The 23167-nt window shown below is 40.7% G+C and overlaps 2 protein-coding genes across 2 annotated transcripts in view; one reads left to right on the plus strand and one right to left on the minus strand.

Moving 5' to 3' along the window:
- Positions 1–2977: 2977 nt before the first annotated feature.
- Positions 2978–20185, minus strand: LOC121062037 (betaine--homocysteine S-methyltransferase 1). Its single transcript, XM_040541606.1, has 8 exons — positions 20036–20185; positions 16415–16547; positions 12520–12638; positions 9153–9344; positions 8410–8557; positions 7396–7578; positions 3831–4059; positions 2978–3334 (listed from the first exon to the last, which is right to left on the minus strand). The coding sequence occupies exons 1-8, from the start codon at positions 20072–20074 to the stop codon at positions 3160–3162; spliced, it is 1218 nt and encodes a 405-aa protein (XP_040397540.1). The 5' UTR covers positions 20075–20185; the 3' UTR covers positions 2978–3159.
- The window catches only part of DMGDH (dimethylglycine dehydrogenase), a 50522-nt gene continuing 47389 nt past the window's right edge, over positions 20035–23167 (plus strand). The window contains exons 1-2 of the mRNA XM_040541605.1: positions 20035–20535; positions 21525–21690. Coding sequence (XP_040397539.1) covers positions 20420–20535; positions 21525–21690 — 282 coding nt within the window. The 5' untranslated portion in view covers positions 20035–20419. The remainder of the gene's footprint in view (positions 20536–21524; positions 21691–23167) is intronic.

The raw sequence follows: 23167 nt of genomic DNA on the forward strand, positions 1-23167 counted from the left end.
GTGCTCTTGGTCCATCTTATTTCCTTAACTAGTCATATAATAAAGCATTAGAAAGCTTTAAAAAATCTAACAGCTCCTTAACCCCTCACTCAGACGTTACACAGAAAGAAATGGGAAATAAAACTTTGTTGGCTTTTCTGCAGGATTTTTGTTTATGTTTGGTTTTTGTTTGTTTGTTTTCCTGTAGAGTTTGAGGGTTCTGTAGTGATCAATAAAGCACCTGGTCAATTTCTTTCTAAGGCCAGTTTGAGATAGCAATCAAACAGGCATCATGCACCTTTACCCTTGGGCCAGGTCTCCTTTTGAATGGTTTTTAAACTCCTCAGTGTTTCTCATCATCATTACTGGTTATTAAAATTTGGTCCTTTTTAAACTGGGTATCTAAAAGTAAGTCCTTAAAATAATATTTGATTGTTATCTTAAATGTTATGGTTCTTAAATGTTCTATATTGTCAAGTCATAGAATCACAGAATCATAGAATATCCCAAGATGGAAGGGACCCACAGGGATCATCCAGTCCAACTCCTGGTTCCACACAGGTGTCCCCAGAAATTCAGACTATATGACTGAGAGCACAGTCCAAACACTTCTTAAACTCTGACGGGATTGGTGCAGTGACTACGTCCCTGGGGAGCCTGTTCCAGTGTGCAACCACCCTTTCGGTGAAGAACCTCTTCCTGATGTCCAGCCTGAACTTCCCCTGTCACAGCTTGACTCCATTTCCTCAGGTCATAGAATCAGAATCATTAAGGTTGCAAAAGACCTTCAAGATCACCTGGTCCAACCATTGCTGGTCACCAGAGAGAATAGATTGGTGCCTGCCTCTCCGCTCCCCCTCATGAGGAAGCTGCAGGCTGCGATGAGGTCCCCCCTCAGCCTCCTCTTTTCCAGGCTGAACAGGTCCAGTGACCTCAGCCGCTCCTCATACGTCTTCCCCTCTGGGCCCTTCACCATCTTTGTAGCCCTTCTCTGGACACTCTCCAACAGTTTCACGTCCTTTTTGTACTGTGGTGCCCAGAACTGCACACAGTACTCGAGGTGAGGCTGCATCAGCGCAGAGTAGAGCGGGACAATCTCTTCTCTCAACCGACTAGCAATGCCGTGCTTGATGCACCCCAGGATACGGTTGGCCCTCCTGGCTGCCAGGGCACACTGCTGGATCATGTTCAACTTGCTGTCAACCACAACCCCCAGATCCCTCCCTGCGGGGCTGCTCTCCAGGCTCTCGTTGCCCAGTCTGTACGTATAGCCAGGGTTGCCCCTTCTTAGGTGCAGGACCCGGCACCTGCTCTTGTTAAACTTCATGTGGTTGGTGATTGCCCAGCTCTCCAATCTGTCCAGATCTCTCTGCAAGGCCCTTCCACCCTCGACAATTCACTCACTTCAATACAAATTTTTGCATGTTTGGGCTTTAAAAAAAAAAAAGTCAGTCCAGCTGTTCCTATACAGTATGATGGTCAAGCTGCATCTTTTCCTACGGGAAGTTCCTAAACTGGTAATGATTGCACAAGACACTTCCTTAGCAATTTTAGCTTGTATTTTAGCCACTTCATCATGCATACATTTTTAATGCTGTGATCATTTTGGTGGTGATCAAAGAGATGGCTTTTTTGGTTCATAGATTTTGCATAGTTGCATTTTCTGCAGGGAGAACTTCCAGAAGGGTTTAGGAAGGAAAAGAGTTTAATGTAATGCACATATATGTAAATGGATGCTTTCCAAAATAGTCTACATTTAAAAATATTCACTTTCTTGATTTGTCTGCTTTTGGCTTTTAGCCAAAATTTCCAGGTCGCATTTATTTCAATCTGCTAAAGACATGGTGAAAGCAGATGACTTTCTCTAAAATTTGCATGCCAATAACAGCCTGAAAAATATATTTGAAGTTTCCCAGTAAAGTGTTGCATATTGAAATGTTTCTTGGACTTCTAAATATCAGCATGGATATAGAAATAATGAAATAATCTTATACATAAAAAGTCGCCCAACTAAGGCTTTCAATATTCTAACTTCAAGAATATTTTCATAAAGGAAGGCAGTGGCTCTAATGCAGGATGGGTGGGAATGAGATTTCAGACAGAACTCTCAATTGTGTAGTATTTCACAAAAATAAACTATGGAAATATGTCCTTCATGGTTTCCAAGCATAGAGATACCTTTCCTAAGAAAACCCTTCTCAGCAAATTTACCGCTCAATTTTTCTTTTCTTTTTTTAAACTTATATGGATGATTCTGTTACCTAACAGGGTTTTCACACCTTCTTATTGCTAATGTTCTATAGAATACTCGATTTTTAATAAAACCAAGTGTTTCAAATGAGATATCCAGAAATCAGCTGGAGCATTTGACAATGACAGTTGTTTACTTGAATTATGTTACTCTGTTTGAGTTCATATGATTTGAAGTGTGAAGATAATACAGTACTATTCCATCATATTTTTTTTAATTTATTCATTTTTTAATATATAATTTCAGAATAATCTCTTATGCCTCACAGTCTCCAAAGGAATAAAGTTTTGTGAACATGATAACTTAGGACAAAAACAATGAATTATTTACTTGTCATTTTCGCATCCTAAGTTTTCTCTGAACCTTTCTCCTGCATGTAAGAAATTCCTGCAAGATCTCATTCTTATCTTTTGATTCCATTGTAAGATATATTTTCCAATATACTTTTGTTCTCTTTAAGTAAAGTAAGTGACTACAGATAACTCTGTCTGAAGCACTGGCAGCTTGTGCATGCCTGAAGTGGCCTTCAGCAAATGCTGAGGTCTGAGAAAGCTCCTACATAATTCCAAACAGAAAACAGTCTCAAGAGTGGAAGTCCATTGATAGTCCATTTAGAGGTGGCTTTCTCCTTTATGCACAGGCCAGTGTGCATATTTACTTTCCGTGTATTTCTATGTCTACCCAATAAGTGACACCTAGCTAACAGAAGCCCAATTGTTATAAGAATCCAAATCTCCTTCTAAACTATTTGACCAGAGAAAGACTTTATTATCAAAGCTTCATATATTTAATCTATAATCACATTCTCTATGCATTTTGTCTCTTTCATTACATGTTAACTGATAAATTAACAGGGTATTCATCTTCACAGATTTTCTCATGAAGCATGAAATGTTCTAACATCCTAACATTCAGACAACTGCAGTGGATTAGAACTTCTGTTTCTGGAAGAGCTCCTTCAACTGCTGTTCAGTTGTTGCTTCTTTCTGCTGCATCAGCTCCTTGGCTCCTTTGGTCACTCCCCAGCCGTCTGGCTTTGACAATGAAGGACAATATGGCCTGCCTGAGGCAGGCCTCAAATTCTCCCAGTACTCTTTTCTTGCCCTAAATAAATAAAAATAAATATAGTATTTGTTCCAGCGCCTCACAATACTAAAGGAACTGTGGCTTAAATCATGATTACAACGGGTCATCTGACTTGCACAGGCTGATTTTGTGTTCAGATGCAGAAAGATGAATTAAAGCATGCAAAGAAATGCCACACATCTAAAAAGTATCTTTTCACCCTCAAAAGGAACACTGTAAGCCACTCACCATTAGGAGCTGTTCTACCATAGTCTGTTAGGTTTCCATCTTAACTTTCATGAATTACTTTCACATTAATTATGACCAACTCTTCATTTTAAAGGGGGTGTGTGAGAACTTCTGGGAATCTTCTGCTGCCCCTGCACCTCTTTCATTATTCCCAGATCAGATTTAATTCCTCCAAATTATTAACATAAAGAAAACCTCCGTATCAGTTAAGCCAGTCTGCTGCATGGACAAATGTAAGCCTAAGCAAGGGTTGTGTTGGTGTGCTTTCCAGTTCACATATACATACCTTGCTCTGACCCAGGGTTTGGTATGCATGCTCAGACTATTGCCCCAGCTACCATGTTTCTCAGAAGCTTCTGGCAAAAATCCCCTTTCAGGAGCCAGTTCCTCAGCTATTGCTCGGATGTGGTATGGCTCAAATCCACAGCAGCCTCCAATGTAACGAATGCCTAAGTCATAGGCCTTTCTTGCATATTTTTGAACATCCCATCTACTGACAATTCTTGGCTCCAGAGCTGCAAAGACATTCATAGTTTAGGCATCCAGCACACTCCATTTCCGCAGTTTTTCAGTAAGGAATCACATTGTTGAAACACTTGCACACTGTTTGCAAAAGTGGCTGTAGATGTTTGAACTGTCTGAGCTAAAACTGATGATGCAAATTTTTGGAAGTCTAGATTTTAGGTTCTGTTAAGCACTACTGAGCTATGTTTGTTCTAAGCTTTTTTGCTCTTGCAAAACAGCACCTCACGTCCTCTGAGACTGACCAAGCCCTGGGCCTCGTGCTTGCCGTTCTGCTAGAGTTCAGAACAGGAGTATCAGAGCACTTTCAGTGTTACATTTTCAGTGACCTATCAATAGGTGGGAAATCTGATTAATGAACTCTAATCTGTGAGAGGAGAGGGTATTGGACTACCTGCAACAGCAATAAGCTTGCTTGTTATTCCTCAGGAGTGCTTACTAAACTTTTTTTTTCCACGATCAGCTAGTGGCAGCCAGTTGTTTCTTAGCCCATCCCTTAATTAATTATACTCCCATCCATAAGCAGTTTGCTGCCACATGCCACTTCCTTCCTTGTGGAGAATCCTCTGTGTAGATGACACATTTCTTTTGAGCCCCTCGCCCAGTGGTGAGCAGAATGGAGGGACAACAGAGCTGAGAGGAAAGACTTGTGGAAGGAAAGCAGCAAACAGAGGATGAAAAGAACAAAGAAAAGCACACCAGAGTGGGAAGGAAGCACAACAAGTGGCAGAATGGAAAAGAAAAGACCAAGGACTGGAAAAGAAACTTGGAGGAGTAAAAATACAGGAGGTAAATCCTCCTGCTTCTTTATGCACACCTGCAGGAAATTAACCAGCAAGGTTATGAGGGGAGAACAGTGTGATGTCAGGCCACAGAACACTCCCCTAGGCAAACAAGCTGTGGTGAGGAAGTAAGGCTCTGGCACCTCTGCATAGAGGTAGGATTCTTCTGCCTACACCCTGTCCCAGAACTGCCTAGCAAGCAAGAAGCTGACAAAAAGCAGAACTGATTAAAGTCCAATGAGTAGTTAAATAGGGGTCAGAAAATAAGAAACAGAAGGAAAAAAAAGTGTTTTTCAATAAAAAGTTAGTCTCACATGGAGGGGCTGGACAGAGGAAATTAAGATAGTCTAATAGTGAGGAAAAAAAAAAAGCAAATGAAACTATCTTAGAAAGCTTTTCACATACATGTAAGTTTGTGTTCAGTCCTGCCGATGATTTCCTTGTCTCTTATATATCATTAAAAAGCAAATGCAAAATTGATACAAAGTGATGAATGGTAAGAATGCATCATCTTTCACGCAGCTGATACATGTATAAGCAACTAAGCTCCAGGGGAACAGTATAGAATGTTTCACTGTTTTCTCCATCACCCACACTGTCAAAATCAGTCCTTTATGCATCGTAAGTATAAGGACAGCAAGAGCCTAACCTCTCGAAACATGGATAGAAAGAAACATGGATAGACCCCTCTGTACAAACTGGCTACTCATGTGGTGGAATATGATGATTAAAAGCAAACAATATTCAATGAAAAGAAGTTTCCACATACATTACACATCATGTTTTGTTGTTGTATTTTTTACCCTCCCGAAAATTGTTTAACATTTTATTTTCCACTCCTGTCATTTTACAGAATTTATTTTCTTGGCTTTACTCAGAGTTGTATATCCCTAGCTTAACAATTTGGTTATTTATGATAAAAAGAGATTGAAGTTTTCATAAACTTTGGAATGTGAAGATTGTAATCAGTTCCTAGATTTAGCCCCTCCATGTATCTAGTTATGAGATAACTGACCAGCACATTCCTTTCTAAAACACTGTCATTCCTTAACATTTGAGGGCAATTACAGTTAAAAGGAAGACACAGAAAACCGAAAAAATTGCTAATGATAAATAAATACTGCTGGCAGCTGATGCTGGAGTTTGCGAATACAACATAGACAATTATTTTCTAGAAACTGGGGTCTTGGTCTTTACAGAGGGTATGCATACTTCAAACATCTAAATGCCTCTTCTGCACAGTCTTTCACACACACACACACACAAAAAAAACTGGGTTAGTTTAACAATCATTTATCAAAGTGCTTATCCGGCATCAATTGATCTGGGTATTGAAAATATTCACAGAACCAGGCTTCTCCAACTGAGTCATGAAATTTCTAAAAAATGAGATCTCATACAGACTGCTTATACAGACAAGCCAAGAACCACAACAAACCAAATAGTGAATCCTTCAATTCACTTGATTACTTACTGCATCTGTTCTATCTTTTTTGCTTGCAATCAGAGGAGTTATATGAAAGAATGAATAGCACAAATGAGGTCCTGACACTTTGAAATATTCCAGAATATTTTCAGAATTTAGACACACTATTATCATCTAATGAAAGCCCCAGGCTTCATTCTTTCTTTCCTTTATTTAAAGAGAGGAAGTAAAAAAAAGAGAGAGAGAGACCGAGAGACCTTCCTAAAAATCTCATCTCTCTCTTAGTTTTTGCTACAAACTCAAGTTTCAATTGTTTCAATACATTATGTTATAGACTGATCTTGAAAAGAAGGGTGCATGGTACTTGAAAAGAAAGGTATTTTTCTAATCAAAATAAAAATGTTTTGGCTGATTTTGTCCTCTCATCTTAGGAAGATGTGATCTTCTACATCCCAGGTGCAAATAAGCTCTAAATACAAAACTGAATGAGCCTTTCAGTCTCTGTAAAATTTCTCCTGAGCATAACAGTGGTGAATCCATCTCCAAACTGCTAACTCATTTGTTAGCTACATCTAGGAAAATATTGTTTCCGGTTTCTCTCTAATCTCAAATTAGATAGTTTGCAAGACTGAGTTGCAGTAATCATTCACCTGTACTAATGATCTATTTCCATCTATGTGCTGGACATTAAATTCCTATAAAGATAAACATTATAGGGCTTGTGGGATAGATGTCACAAACCAGAACATGGGGGAGCTCCAGTTCAAAGGTATTTGAAGTCCGGAGCTTGTCCATTTCTTTGAGCTGTTTTACAGCTGTTCTGAACAAGGCTCTATAGCATGAGGAAGAACTATGCTTTTAATGGAGTTTAGGTTGTGGCATTTGAACAATTTTCATTATAATTTTACTGTCATTCACATACTATGATACTATTGAAGTACTTTCACTATGTGGATGATCTTTCACCTAACAGCACGCTGCAGTTCCTCTAAGCACAGTGCTAGACAAGATAATAGGGACTAATACTATTGTACAGGAGGATAAACTGCAGTTTCAATTTTTCTAAAAAAAAAATAGAGAAAAAAGAAACAGCCAATAAAAAAGAGATACCCTTGTCTTACCAAATGGAAATTCGGGAAGATCAATAAATCCCTGCTTCCCACAATCAGGTGTATGGAAAGCAAGTGGTTGAGACATCAGGTGGGCTTTCAGTTTAGCAGCCTGCAAGCCCTCTTTCATCAGTTTCACAGTTTCCAGACAAGTATCTGCATCAAAATGGCAGTTGACTCCCACAATAGAAGCACCTGTGAGGAAGAAAATAATTGTTCAAGTCACATCTCCCTGGGAAGGAGGGGGTGAAAGTTCTCAGCCACAGCACTCCATGCTTAGAGCCAGCCTCTGCTCTCCTGATCAGAGCATTTACATCTCAGTTGCACTCCTCTTTACCTTCCAGAGGAAACACCACAGTGAGTAACATCCACAGCCACAAATGCAATTAGCTAGCTGGTTCCTAACACAAGTTCTGCCTTTGCTTGCGAATTGTAACTCCAAAGGAAAAGAGTAGCTCAGGATAGATACAGTAAAAACCCCTGTACCAACCATCATGCCGTTGATTCATGCCTTCTGTCCTTCCCCTTGTCCTCCAGAAAACACATCCTTTGATAGGCAAAAGGACATATTTTTTCAACCCCATTCTCATCCTGGATTTGAACTGTGCTCCAGACATTTCTTAAAACATGAGTGGAGAATCAAAAGTTGCACTGGATTCTGCTTATGTTTCTTAATTCTGAGCACAGAACTTGGGGCTGATTCTGTATCCAAACTGCAATAGGTTTAGCATTTTGCTCTATGCAATATCAGCTACCTGTGGCTTCTACTCCCAACACCACCCTGGATAATAAAGATTTAATAGCTGCACTTTTATGTGTTTTTTTTTTCTTTGTTGGTTGGTTTATTTTATTTATTTTTTTTATTTTTTTGAAAAGACTGCTCTAGCAAAGTAAACACAGAGACTTTTTATATCTGCAGATGTAATCAGGAAGCTAATTACATGGATGGGTATCTCAAGTAAATGCGTGCCTAAGAAATTCGTTTTATTCCATACTTTTAAAGGGCCGGTTAAAACACGTTCTTACCAGCCTTTACCAGTTGGACAGCACACTGTCCTGGGGGCACGCCATGCATGTCCCCTTCTGGACCAATGCACATCGTAGCTGCAACTGGCTTGCCAGATTCTTTCAGGACTTCAACTGCCCAGACAGCTTCTTCAACATGCTCAAAATACTGAAAGAAATTTAAACTCGGCTAGTTTCATTTGTTGGAGATGAAGCATAAGCACATTAATCCAGACCCCAAACTCATTAGCAATACAATGACTTACACTAAGACTTCTATTGAGTTCACTGACCACACAGTTTAAAAAAAAAAAAAAGGATTTTAAAGAGTTAGTTAGTGAAACTAAAAAAATAAAGGCACTCTTGCTCCAGAGTAGGAATGTCCACGTAGAGAGTTAATCAGGGACTCACCCCCAAAGAGCTAGTTTCATGTAGATTAGTCACCACAGTTTCGTTGTTCAGAGTACAGGAGGAAACTGGAACTAGTTAAGATCACATTCACCTATTCTTTTTGTGCCAGTATAGAATTTGACTTGACTGAGATAGAAATTTAGGATTCAATGTCCCATTCTTGAACACTTGCAGATTTTTCTAGGCATTTACAAAGAATTCTGATACTACTAGAATAAAAGAATAGCATAAAATTTTAAAGGAGGAACCAGTATATACTTTATTCCCCGAAGTAGACTACACATCTGAAAGTTAACACACTGTACCAGTTGAAGGCATATGCTTTTTTTTTTTTTTCTGTTTAAGAGTCTTACCTCTGCAATTAAGAAGTCCACATTCTTCTTCACGAAGACATCTAGTTGCTTTCGAAAAACTGCTTTAACCTCTGCTTTATCCTTGCAGCTTAAGTATGATGGTGTTTGACTGACTCCTCCAGCCACTAAAGCATCACCTTCAGTAGCCACTTCTTTTGCAATGTCACAAGCAGCTTCATTCACTTTCTGGCACTGTATGAATACAGATTACATCAGTTTTACCTGGTCAGAGATACGCATGGAGCACTGAAGAGGACAAAAGAATCAAAGCCCATATTGACCTCACATTCACTTAGAATTTAAAAGTATTTTTTAAATTTGATCAGGAAGGTCTTCCCCCAAAAATTCCACCCAGTGAAGCAGAACCGCCCTCTTTGGAATCATTCCCACATCAATGTCTTCTAAGCTGTGCAGAGTATCTCAGTATTTGTAATGACCAGTGTATTTAGCCCCTTAAAATATGAAGAATTATGATTCATCCTACTCAGAATTACTTATATCCTCTGCACAGAAACAGGCTCCAATCTTGTTATTAGCTAGAAAGAAGTATAAAAATTAGGCTTTCATACTTGTATAACAGATGTGCTTATTTTTGTTAAACAAGCAGCCCAGATAGCTGAGAGCTGGTGTCAAATATGATGATTTGAGAATAATGCTATATATTTCATACTGATATGTGCAACAGTATTAGGGTAAAAGTGATCTCTTAATTTTAAGCCACATTTGTTTCCCTAGCGTCCAGATTATTCTAATTTCTGGCCTGGTATATCTTCACATATAAAAATATATTCTTTTCACTCTGCTGTTTGGAGAATCTTCTCTGTTTTCCAGAGGCTGAAACAAACAATATGACCAAAGGAAAGGATCAGAGAAAATTCCCAATGCCAAATTTCCTAGACTCAAAGGAACCATCTAGAAATGTTGATGCCAAAAGTGGAGCTGTGCCCTGCATCTAGTGAAGGCACCCAGCATCCTACAGCTCCTCAGTGCACAGCATTAGAAAACACCAACGTTATACTTTGCTGCTGTGCCAGATTACCTTTACGCCTGAAGAGAGCAATATTGGCCACAGAGCCTTCCCTGGATTTTTTAGTTTTTACTTTACTGAAGAAATGGTCTTAAAAGATGGCAGCACGTTTTTAACAGCAGCACGAAGGAATTCATGCCACTCCAGCCAGTAAGTCAGCTTCATCAGGGGCCCAGCTCAAACGTCCCTGTGCTAACACAGGTAGCATGGGCAATACACAAGAGGAGTTAGAGACATACGCATGCCTGCAGGGCCGTGACCTCACTGGCATTACGGAGACATGGTGGGAAGGCTCCCATGACAGAAGTGTTGTAATGGACGGATGCAGGCTCTTTAGGAAGGACAGGCAGGGGAGAGGAGGAGGGGGCATCGCCCTCTATGTCAATGAGAGGCTGGAGTGTGTGGAGCTCTGCCTGGGGATGGATGAGGAGCTGACAGAGCTTGTGGGTCAGCATTACAGGGAGGGCAGGGACACGGGATGTTGTAGTTGGGGTCTGCTACAGGCCACCTGACCAGGAAGACCAAGCAGGTGAGGCCCTCTATAGACACACAGCAGCAGCCTCACATTCACAAGCCCTGGTTCTCATGGGGGACTTCAAACACCCTGGTATCTTTTGGAGGGACAGCACAGCAGGGCATAGGCAGTCCAGGATTCCAATGTGATTTCACTAAGGGCAGATGGTGCCTGACAAGTCTGGTGGCCTTCTATGGCAGGGTTACAGCATTGGTGGGTATGGGAAGAGCAACTGATATCATCTACCTGGACTTGTGCAAAGCATTGAACACTGTCCCCCATGATATCCTTGTCCCTAAATTGGAGAGACATGGATTTGATGGAAGGACCACTTGGTGGGTAAGGAATGGGCTGGATGGTGACACTCAAAGAGCTGCAGTCAACAGCTCAATGTCCAGGTGGAGATCAGTAATGAGTGGTGTTTCTTAGGAGTCAGTACTGGGACCTGTGCTGTTTAACATTGTCAGTGACAAGGGCAGTAGAATCAAGTGAACCCTCAGCAAGTTTGCCGGTGACACCAAGCTGAGTGGTGCAGTGGACACACTGGAGGGAAGGGATACCATCCAGATGGACCTGGGCAGGCCTGAGAGGTGGGCCTTTGCAAACCTCATGAGGTTCAACAGGGCCAAGTGCAAGGCCCTGCATCTGGGCTGAGGCAATCCCAAGCACCAACACAGGCTGGGCAGGGAATGGATGGAGAGCAGCCCTGAGAAGGACCTGGGGGTGTTGGTTGATGAGAAGCTCAACGTGAGCTGGAAATGTGTGCTTGCAGCCCAGAAAGCCAGCCGCGTGCTGGGCTGCACCAAAAGCAGCATGGTCAGCAGGGCAACGGAGGTGATTCTCACACTCTGCTCTGCTCTCGTAAGACCCCACCTGGAGCCCTGCGTTGGGACTCCCAGCACAAGATGGACATGGACTTAGTAGAATGAGTCCAGAGGACTGCCACGAAGATGATCAGAGGGCTGGAGCACCTCTCCTGTTAAGGCAGGCTGAGAGAGTTAGGGCTGTTCAGCCTGGAGAAGAGAAGGCTCTGGGGAGACCATAGAGCAGGCTTCAAGTACCTAAAGGGCACCTACAGGAAAGCTGGGGAGGGACTCTTTGTCAGGGAGTATAGGGATCGGACACGTAGTGATGTCTTTAAACTAAAAGAGGGGAGATTTAAATTAGCAATAACGAAGAAATTCTTCACCCAGAGAGTGGCGAGGCACTGGCATAGGTTGCCCAGAGAAGCTGTGGATGCCCCATCTCTGGAGGTGCTCAAGGCCAGGCTGGATGGGGCTTTGGGCAACCTGGTCTGGTGGGAGGTGTCCCTGCCCATGGCAGGGGCTTGGAACTGGGTGGTCTTTAGGGTCCCTTCCAACCCAAAACATTCTGTGATTCTGTGAACATTCCACTCGTACTAGCAAGTTGTTTTCTAGAATTCTTCACCATTTTTTGCAGTTGATTTGTCTCTCTAGGTGTTAAAGTATTTTTTCCCTAACTGATTTTTCTCCCTGTGCTCTTAGTTCTCCCCGTACTCTGTGTGTGAAAACTCCAGTAATCCAATCTCTTCAGCTGAAAAAAATACGACGTGGGCATCCTCCTTCCTCTCTTCATCCTTGTACTTTTTTTTTTTTTTTGGTGTGTTTTTGTTTGTTTTTGCATTTAACCTTGTCTTTCTTACTGTTACTACCTCTGAAATTGCATTATCTCATACTTTGGTCATCAAATATAATCAAAACCGTTATCAAAAACTGAAAATACTCCATAATCTCTTTACTGAGCCTTTGAAATGAATCCACTTATTTCACATTACATCAAAATAGATGTAGATGTATTTTACTCACAGTTATTTTCTCAGCTACATAATTGCCTCTGTTCTCTAGTTTGTCTTCACTGGCATAAAAGGTGAATGTCTGCAGAACGTTGGATCCAGCTCTGAGGAATTCCCGGTGAAGCTGACGAACTGTAAAGAATTAAAGAGACAAAGAAGAGATGTTTGGAACGGTTATTACTATTGTTATCCTCAAATCGAATGCTTATTGAATTAATGTTACTGTAAAACAAGTGATACAGTATTTACGAGAAGAGTCTTTGTGAGAGAGTAGAAGCAGTAGTCTGCAGAACTCCTTTTCTTCACACTCTTAGAGCATTCGGTAGAAGACATTCTCCTCAGTTACTCTCTGCTAAGAATGGCTGAGGATTTCTATTTAGTTCATCAGTAGATTCAGTTTTGTCTGACACCTTGCCAGTCCTTCAGACCTCCCAGTATCGCTTTATAGAACCGCATCATGGTTTGGGAGGGAGAAACAGACAACTGGCAAAGTAAAGCATAGCAAGGAATACCAGACAAAAAGATCATCAAATCTCATCCACTTTGTACTTTCTACTTTTCTTCTCCAAGCAAAACCTAGCCTCAGCTGAGACCAAAGCTCTCTGACTAAAAGAACACTTGATTAAGAGATGATTCATTGCTCCAAAAAAAGTGAATCAGAACACAGACTTAATTTGTCTCATAAGTTGTTACATGATGATTTTACTACAGAGCCAACAGTTCTTTTGAAGGAAAGGCTGGCGTTACTTTTAATGGACAAGTTTCCTACATTACAACTGTGGGAGTAGGCTCTCTTATGTCAGTTCTGACTTCATCACAGTAAGCAATGCACCACAACTGACACCACAAGAGCAGAACAGGAGCTGTCAATTGATTTTATATATATAATATAAAAAGTATATATATATGTATTCACCCACAAAACAATTATAATTGCCAGAACACTACCAATCATGCAAAATGGAGTTGAAAGGCTCAACAGCTTATAGCAAATGCAGGAGCAATTTATTCCCTAGATATTGCATACAGACATGAAAACACTTCAGTTTCTATGGCAGATGTTTGGAAGTTTTCCAGGAGTCTTGTTTTATCATACCTCATTGCCTACAGACAATCTGTGTCATTAGGAAAACGTGTGAATATGCCATTATAAAATTATTGTCCTTAGCTACAACAAACACAGACTTCTACACCAGAGAAGCTCAAACAGTAGCTGCTAGAGTTAATCTCCAAACACACAATTACACATTTACTTTCAGTGAAGTACAGTGTAATGTTCCTTGCTTTTCTCTGCTAGTAGAGCATTTCATTTTCAGTTGCAGCCTTGGCTAACAACACTGTGACTTAATACAATGCTTCTTTTCCCAGCAATCAAAAAGACCTATTCAGGAACACAGATTGTAGTATGGCTACAGTTCAAAAAGCCCCTAGAATTTGCCTGAAATATCAGAATCAGATTTCAGTCTTACAACCTTTACTCAAAAATTTCAAAAATAAGTCAAAAATTTCCTAGTGCAGGGAGTATTGTTATTTCCTGAAGCATTAAAACACAACTAAAAGGTCTGTCTCTGTATATTTCTAGTGGTCTGTAGTTTGTTTTTCCATTCTCCCCCATAAAAAAATACTCATGAAAACTAATCAAGAAGTAGGAAAAGGGGGGGAAATCTACATATACTTTCACAAATGTTCTATGACATTTCCATAATAAATTGGTTTTATTTATCCACAGTGTTAGTGTGGTCTTTAAATAAAGTTGTTGCATTCCTAGAAAAAGGCTTGGGATTTGTGTGAATAAAGACAGTGACACAGGCAAGTAAATGAAACAACCTAACACATGTAAATAAGAAACTTGATATCCCAGATTATCAGTTATGTAGATCCATTTGGGAGTCTGCTGTTCACATTTGGAGAGAAAGAATGTCCTTAAAAGTAAAGTATCAGCTTGAATCTCATTCAATCTCAGGCAAACATTTGTTGCTAGAATGCATTGTCATTATTATAAAGTCAACAAGAGTGTGCGTGACACCATCAAAAAAACAAACAAAAAAAACCTGTAATTTACTTCTTGTGTGACTTCTAGCATGTTACTGAAGCTGTATTTTCCACCACTATTTGAAAAATGAGGATAACAGCCACATGTAAGGCCAAATAATTGTTAATAATTTGATGCACTTTAGGAGTCAGGCATAGAACACTGAGTTTTCTTTTCAATTCTCCATGAGTTGGACATTTAGCAAAAAAAATTAATCCAACAGGAGATGGGGGCAGTAAGTGTATATGCCCTGTGCACAGCAGTAGCTCTGATACCCGATCTGGCTCAGAACAAATATTTAGATCTCATTTCTGAACTTGTCAGTCTTGCAGAACTTCTCCTCTCTCATGGCTTTTGATTCATGTTTTTTTTTTTTTGCATGCCTTGCTGCATTCTAAGAACCTCCCTCCTTTTCCCTCTTTCCTTACAAACAGAAGAAGGCCTGGTAGTTGTATGGATTTTATACCAGCTGGCCTAGCCAGTTGTTCCTTGTGTTCTTCACACCTGCTTTCAAAGTAACATGACTCTTGAACATGCAGGAGCAAAAAGCAGTAATGGAGAGGAGGCAGCACACTGCACTAAAAGAAATTAACACATTTCCAGTTAAGGGTATATTTATAAATAGCCTATAAAGGGTTTATTAAAATGTTATAAATGCGTTACAGACATAGCCAATATGTTCTATAAATAGTTACAAGCAAATCAATAGCAATTTAGGTGGCTGGTCTCTAATCAATGGCAACTAGTCAGGTATTTAAAGCAAATCTGTTTGCTCATCTAGCATATTGAATTCATCTAGATGTTTTCCTCACATAAAACATGTCAAAGAAAACCAAATAACAAAATTTCACTGAAAGCATGTCTTATCCTTTGAAGCACTGTCTGACAACAAGAACTCGTTTCCAGCATAAAGCAGAATCTCAGCAAGGCAAGCAATTAGTAGGACGACTGTCCAGGCTAAGCCAGCTGACATTAGCTCATAGTCAATAGACCCTTCCCAGATTGAATAGCTCTGTGAGTATGTCCTGTTCATCAGATGTGGTAATTAGAACTAAAAGTGGTAACCAGTATTGTTAGAAACCAACAATTCAGTTTTGTAAAGCAAAATTACAAAGTTGCTTCCATACAGAAACTCTCACAAGTACCGAAAACGGAGACAAAATGCTCTTCTGAACACAACAAGCTTGTCTTGTTCCCCTCCACTGTAAAGAGTTATTCCATTAAATAGTGTAGACAAAGAAACTGGTGCTGCTTTATTGGAATGGTTAGGTTCTTATGAGGTTTATCATTCCTGTTTTCATAGTGGAGGCAAATACATTACTCCTTACAAATACTCCTTTCCCATTCTATTGCTTATTTGAAGCTACCATTTTCCAGAAAGAATTAATAAACAAGCTATATTTGCTTGTAACTATATAAAAATCCTAGAGTGGTCAGAAAACAAACAGATGCTTACCTGCCTAATTCTTTGTGACAAGATGTTGTGAATGATAAGTTTGACATCAGCTCTAGGACAGACAGGACAAGTCCATGAAAGAGCAATCAGTGAATGTTATTGAACACACAGATACCACTTATGTGTCGAAAAGTTTCTGGGCTGCAAGTTATTGAAGACAGAGAGCATTCTGGAGAGGTATTACTCTAGAGAGGTTTGCACTACTTATTGGTCCCTTGCCAACCAATATTCTAGACAATATTAGAGACAGATTATGGGGTAAAATGATTTTCTGGTGTATGCATTCTTAGGCTATTCTTAACAGTGTTTAATTCCACGTTGTCAAGCCATACTTAAAATCTGCTACAAATTCCTATATAATTATTATTTATCCAACCATTTTGCTTTCATTATAGGATTACCATTTCCCAGTAAACTGACCTGCTTCTGGGTGTTCTACTGTTGCTTCAGGAGTCCAAGGCCCAGCTTTTACATATCCCCTCTTTTCAAGGGCAAAGACAAATCCTCCATCTCCAATCACAACTTCTCCAGAATCTAAGCGCTCTAGAATACCCTGAAGAAAGCAGGAGAAAAGATTAATAATTACAGCTCTTCAGTTTCATGAGCTTCCATGACTTCATTGTCATTTCCTGTATTTACGAAGAAAATATAATTAATTGTGGGCTACCAGAAAGGTCTTTACCATAGTAATAAAAAGTAATCCATTTACTTCTTGAAGTTCTCTTGAAAAAATGGTAGATGGTCTGTTTTATAAGAACATCAGGCTTTAATATATGGATATGTATTACTTAGGACTTCTCATTAGTCAGTTTTATTGTATTCTAAATGCATAGTCCCCAGAGCTACAAGTCAACGGTTCAGTTTCATCTCTATGAATATAAACCACAGTCTCAAGTTCTCCTTTAAAATATATGTGATATAAAGTGTCAGCTCATTTGCTCTTTAGCTACAAATGTCATCTTGACAGAGCCTCAGCACAAGTAGCTCATGACAGAAGATGACATAACAGGCATCATAAAACAGTAAGCATGTAACATTTTCCCAGCAAATAAGACACCTCAAAATGCCTCCATTTTCTGACAGGCTGTTTTCACTGGCCTGTGTTTGCTTACCTAGACTTAGAAAACGAAAGAAAATCCTGCTTGTTTTGCACAGCCCAGAAATAATTTAAGACGCCAAACCTTACAACACCCTGTGATTAACCTTGTTTCTGCCTTGAAAACGACCCTAACACAAGGCAAGTCTTTTTGTTGTTGTAGAATGAAACACATGAGAAAAATATAGATTGGTTGTACATAATATATATTATTTTTCGTATTCCATTCATTGCTTCATTGGCTCGTTCAAATTTTCCAAAAAGCCTTAAATGAAATCTGAGGGAGTAGGACAAAGAAAAGCCGTATGGACATAGAGTTGAGTGTAGCTTGTGCACCAAGAGGATGTTTTTTTAAACAATTAGCCGCCAACCTTTAATAGACTATCTTTCTTGATAATTTCTCCTCCATTAATTCATTTATCTCATCACGTATATACAGGAAAGAAATATCTATGACTTCTCACCACCACTGCCCTTTAGGAGGGATGAGGTATGCCTTTCCAACAAGGAGCACCATGCCACCTCTGCCCGCTCCAGTACCAAGCATTGCCGTGTTTGGCTACCCTGAGGCTACAAAGACTGGCTGAAAGGGTCAGCATTTTTGACTCGTTTTGGTGCTGACATGGCAACAAAGGTATGGGGCTGGACTGCAGGCATATGAGCCTGGCCAAGTGTTGGCTTGCAGATTTTGCTTCCCATTCTATTGCACGTTTTGGATTTGCCTAAATAGTGACCTGATTAACTCTACAGCTTCAAGTACATGAGCTTTTATTTTCATTTCACCAGGACCTGGGAAAAACTCAACCTGCAATACTGAATCCACAAAATCAGTAATTTCCAGTGAGTCTACCAGTCATTCCTCAACAGAGGGCAACTCTCTTGTATGTGTAAGTGTCCAGAGGCTTTGTAAAAATTGTGCTTGCAATTAACTAGTTTGCAGTTGTAACAGAATGCTCAAACAGAGCCAGAGAAAAGAAGCCGAGGAACCAATGACTGAGTCTTTCCTTCCTCTGCTTGCCAAGGGACAACAGACAAAGCCTGCTTCAGAAGTTTAGTATGCAGAGTGCATGCAGGAGTGCAGAGGGAAAAATCTTGAACATACAAGAAACTTCATTCATTGCTCGTTAACTGAAGATTAAGTAATAGATACATGTTGACATAATATATGGATATTATATTTCAATGCAGTGCAACTAAGAGGGATTTTTTTTTAACAAGTCACTTCTAAGATTTAATGGCAGCTTTCCCTCACAGTTCTAGCTTTTTTAAGCTACACAGTAAATAATCTTCCTTTTTTTTTTTTAAACACAGAGAAGCAATGTAAGCCATGATATAACAGTACGTGATATCTTAATATATAATGTAGTGCAATATATTAAGCATAGCATAAGAGCACCTAACAGCAGATAAAAGGTGACATAACTATAAAGCACAAAGTACTTAATACAAATGTGCTTTTTTTTCAGTTCAAATTCTGCAAAAATATAATTCCTGTATTGAGACATCTTATTATAGATCTGATATCATCTCTTCAAACCATTTTTACTTATCCATACTGGATAAAATACCATTGGCTCAACCGACATATAGCTAGCATAAGTTTGGTAAGAGTAAAAACACTCTGTTTTGTTCTGTACAACAGAACTACGACTGTGCTCACACCCAATCCAGACCAAAATTATATGATCAGGCAGTCCATAATACACGTCTGATATTAAATAACATGAAAAAAGGTATCTGTTAAATGCTAACCGAAGCTTTTAAGCCACCTTTTCACTGCTTCACTTCTACCATGAATGAAATTGCACCACATAGTTCATACATCTACCCATGGAAAGAGTGCAAGTGACTGTATGAAGATATCCCCCCCGCCAGCTTTAGGAATGTAACCAAACCATGCAAGTGTAAAGCCTTCTTGCTCTACCAATGTCCTATCTTTCCATCAGTGGAGAGAAACATGCAGCTCAAAACGGCTGTTCAGATCTTCAGTGAGTCCTTCAGCTATAACTGATCTACGTGAAAGGCCCAAAGCTGAGCTTTCTTCCCATGGCCTTCTGTTCTCTGACTTGTATGTTACATATAAAAATGAATAAAAACAGTTGTGTCCTATTAATGATAACACTGTCCTTCTGAGAGGAAGGCAGAACATATGATTGCACGCACCCTCCCACTACTGGGTAGCAGTAGTGGTGCACGCCAGAGTTTGATTTAGACAATACTCAAAGTTTTATCTTAACAGGCAGAATGGCTGATGCCTGAATAACTTTTTATATTGGCTTATCTTCAGCTAAAAGAGAGTGCAAAGGGCATGCATATATTGGAGACTGCACTCATGTTACAAACACTGCTGGTATTCAGTCATATAAATCAAGGGAAGAGCGATTTGGAGCTTTTAAATAGTGTTGGCAGGATGCTAGAGACAGAAACCCCATGCAATGAAGGCTTACGCTTACAACATTCATGATTTATATGTGTTGCAAGCACAGGTTAGTTTGCATATCAAACACTATACAGCAAAAAGCTTCTGAACTTTGGTGGCTAGGCGTTCGGAGAAACCAAGATCCCAGGAGCTGCCACAGTATTAACTCCAACCCAATTTATCCGTCCACCTTATAGTGGTGTCCAAACACTTTCAGGGGCCCGAAGGTGAACAGCCATAGCTCCTATACAGGTCTATACGTATAACATACGGGTGTATAGGTATACCATATGGGTATACTACGTAGGTATATATGCACACCATGCCCGTGAGGTAGGTTCTCGCAGTACGCCCCTACCCGCAGTCACACCGAGCCCCTCCAGCAGGGGCTGGCAGCAGCGGGGGGTTTTGCAGCAGGGGCTGCAAAATTAAAAATATTGAAGGAGGGAGCAAAGGAGGTGCGGGGGGGGGGGGGGGGGGGGGTGGAGCAGGGGTCCGGGGCTGCGCGGGGGATGCGGGGAATTACCCTTTTGCCCTGTTTCAAGCTCTTGGCTATCGGCAGCATCTTGCTCGCCCGGGGACGCCGGCTGCCCGAGTCTGTCCGACGGCTCGGCGCGGAGCAGGGGATGCTCGCAGCGAGCCGCCCGCCCTCTTATAGCCCGGGAAGGAGGTGGGCAGCGCTGCGGGCGACACCCCGGTCCCGTCCCGCCCCTGCCCTGCCCGGTCCCTGACCCCTCGGGGAGCCTCCCCCTCGTCCTCCGCCCCCAGCCCCGGCGGGGGCGGCCGGCTCCGCGGCCAGGGGGGCGGTCCGGCGCCTTCCTCCTCCTCCTCCTCCTCGGGGGCCGTCCTCGGCGGGGGGCGCAGATCCGGCTGTGTGCCGGCCCCGTGTTGCGGACGAGTCGTGTGCGGGATGGGCACGCTGCTGCGGGCGGCCCTGCGGCGCCTGCCGACCCCGCGCCGCCACCGCTGCCCCCTGCCCGCGGCCGCCCCCCGGCCCCTCGGCTGCGGCGCGGGCACCCAGGGCGGGTGAGTTTGTACTTAAAATGCCATTTTGTCATGTGCATCGTCATGCATGCAGCTAGCAGCTCGGATTTCTGAGCGCAGACGGGTGAAGGATCAGTTAGTTACACATTATCGCTTTCTGCCGGAGAAGCTGAGAAAGCAAACAGCAAAAAGCTGCGTAGAAGGAGGGGGAAGATAAAATTAAATGAGTGTTGATTAGCTGTCCCGAAAGGACAGGTACTGTAGTTTCACAGTATTCTGCTGCAGTAAAAGGTCTGACTTTGCCCCGCTCACCCAAAAAAATGGCCGGTTTTAATTTGGCTGTTTATCCTGATACATTTCCTGATCTTGGCTTGCCGCTCGGCCCTCTGTGGAAGGGACGGCCGACGGGGGGAGGGTCACACAAGATGGAAGCGAATGGGCTGCCCGGGGTAACAGCCCTGAGTTGTGCTGGCTTACAGTAGTTTTGAAACCGCGTTGTAGCAGATGTAAGCAAGCCATTGAGAAAAACCTGTCTCCATAATGCTTTGACTTAAGCAAAATAGAACACGTTAAGATATACAGAACTTGAAAATAAATATTAATTTTCACTGTTGGTGAACGCTGACATATCGCTTTAAAGATGTGTTAATGAGCTTTACTAAGTAGTCATTCTTAAAAGACAGTGTTGTGTTACACTCGCACTTCTGAAAAGCCAGATCTTGGCATTGTTACAGGGGTACAGGTTCTCATTTGAAACAAGACTACATATAAGGGTAAATGGGACAAATAGCAAAGATTTAAAGCTGTGAGTGGAAGCAAACTTGCTTTGCAGTTTTTATTAGTCCTGTGTATGTATAAAACCCTTTAGGAGCATTTACTTTAAAAGAAGATAAGAGTGAACAGGTTACTTTCTAAGTTAGACTCCCAAGCAGGGACCAAGTTACGTAATGATTGGAGCTGAAAACAATGAAGATGGACAAATGTGTAACTGTCTTTCTGAAACTGTCTGTAATTGTTATCTTTTTTCCCAGGAAAGAAAATCCATCTCCTTCCTTGCGGAAAGACAAAGCAGACACAGTAATCATTGGAGGTGGCTGTGTCGGTGTGAGCCTAGCCTATCACTTGGCTAAGGCTGGCTTGAAGGATGTCATTCTGCTGGAAAAATCTGAGCTCACTGCAGGATCTACTTGGCATGCAGTAAGGAACATTTTGTTAATCTCTCAGATTAACAACAGTTTATCTAACGGTGGTGGAAGTTTCATTACCCTTATATTCCCTGGCTTTCCAGAGATTGTCTTGATTATTTTATAGATGCAAACTTTAGCACTGAGCTCTGTATAGACCTGCTGTGTGAGTTTTGAAAAGTTGGTTCAGCTATCCATAGTATACTTTCCTCATTTGTAGAAGTTGGGACAAATATTGTATTTTGAAATTACTGGAAGATAACTGTTAATATTATTATATGTTTTTGGCAGCTAAGTGGACTTAGACTTTAAAATTTAGTTCAGCCTGGATTTTTTTTAAAAACAAGTTATAATGTCATAAGTAATCTAGTTTATACTGCAGACTTTATCACTGGAAGTGGTTATAATACCATGCAAAAAAACCCAGAAATTTGTAAATTGGCATTATTTTATGCTTAATTGTTTTTTATATATGCATTATCCTGAAAGAGAGGTGATTAAGGACCATCATCAATGTCCAGTTCTCAGAGAACATCATTGTCTCAGAAATTGTTTCTTATTAGAGACAAGAGCTTTCTTTCCTACCGTTGTTGACACTGCAAAAAGTCTTGGAGGAGCAAAGCCGACAATTGTACACTGTTGTTTTGTAAGGCTGACTGTTTGTCTATAGTCTAAGGAAAAGAACTAAAAAGACATACATGTAATAATGACAGCTGGGGACACCTCCTATAATAATGCTAATCACATGGATATAGTGGTGCATAGCATGCATGTATGTAACTACATATTTTGTATGTGTCAATGTCTGGAGTAGGTAGTGTAATGAAATAAAATAAAGCTTGCCACAATAATAGATGCTTTTTCCATTCATTTCCATCTACGCTCACATGGAGTTAGGAGAAAGTGATCCCTGTGTGTAGTAATAAAAGCGCATATAAAAGCAACAGCTTGCTGTCTCTGGGACAACTCTGTTAATACAATAGAGCATTTATGCAGTGCTTACAACTAGAATATCTGAGCAACTTTTAGGAACAAAGTAAGGAGGATGACTCGCATTGTGTTCCATTTATATTCTTACACTCTTCCTAGAGGAGAAAGCCTCAAGTTTGAAATATTATAGGGCAGACACTTTGTGGTTTTGGAGCCTTAAAAGAGGATGTTAGTAAAAAATATTTAAAAAAATAATAACTGCCTGAAATGTATAAGCATGTTTATTGTACTTGCTTTTCAACAAACAAAACAGAAGAAAACACACTGTATCAAGTTAGGAAAAACAAAATCAGTAATTTCACTTCTTTTAGACAATCATACCTCAGCTGATGCAGTTCAGAATGCAACATGGTATATAGTAAGTGTCAGATCATGCATCTTGTGTAATGAATCGCAATTATGGAATGTTCAGAGAAATAATTTGACTTAAACATAAAAGAGTCACAGACTGGGTTCTATCTACCCAATGCATATACAGAACAATATGTGTGTAAAAAAAT

Source organism: Cygnus olor, chromosome Z (genome assembly GCF_009769625.2).
Source record: "Cygnus olor isolate bCygOlo1 chromosome Z, bCygOlo1.pri.v2, whole genome shotgun sequence".
Classification (NCBI taxonomy): domain Eukaryota; kingdom Metazoa; phylum Chordata; class Aves; order Anseriformes; family Anatidae; genus Cygnus; species Cygnus olor.

Coding starts and splice junctions, on each gene's coding strand:
- LOC121062037 (XM_040541606.1), bottom strand. CDS start 20,074: ATGCTGCCGATAGCCAAGAGCTTGAAACAGGGCAAAAGG. Junction 9,345..12,519: donor ATGTAGCTGAGAAAATAACT/GTGAGTAAAATA, acceptor GTATTCATACAG/TGCCAGAAAGTGAATGAAGC. Junction 3,335..3,830: donor AAACCCTGGGTCAGAGCAAG/GTATGTATATGT, acceptor TTATTTATTTAG/GGCAAGAAAAGAGTACTGGG.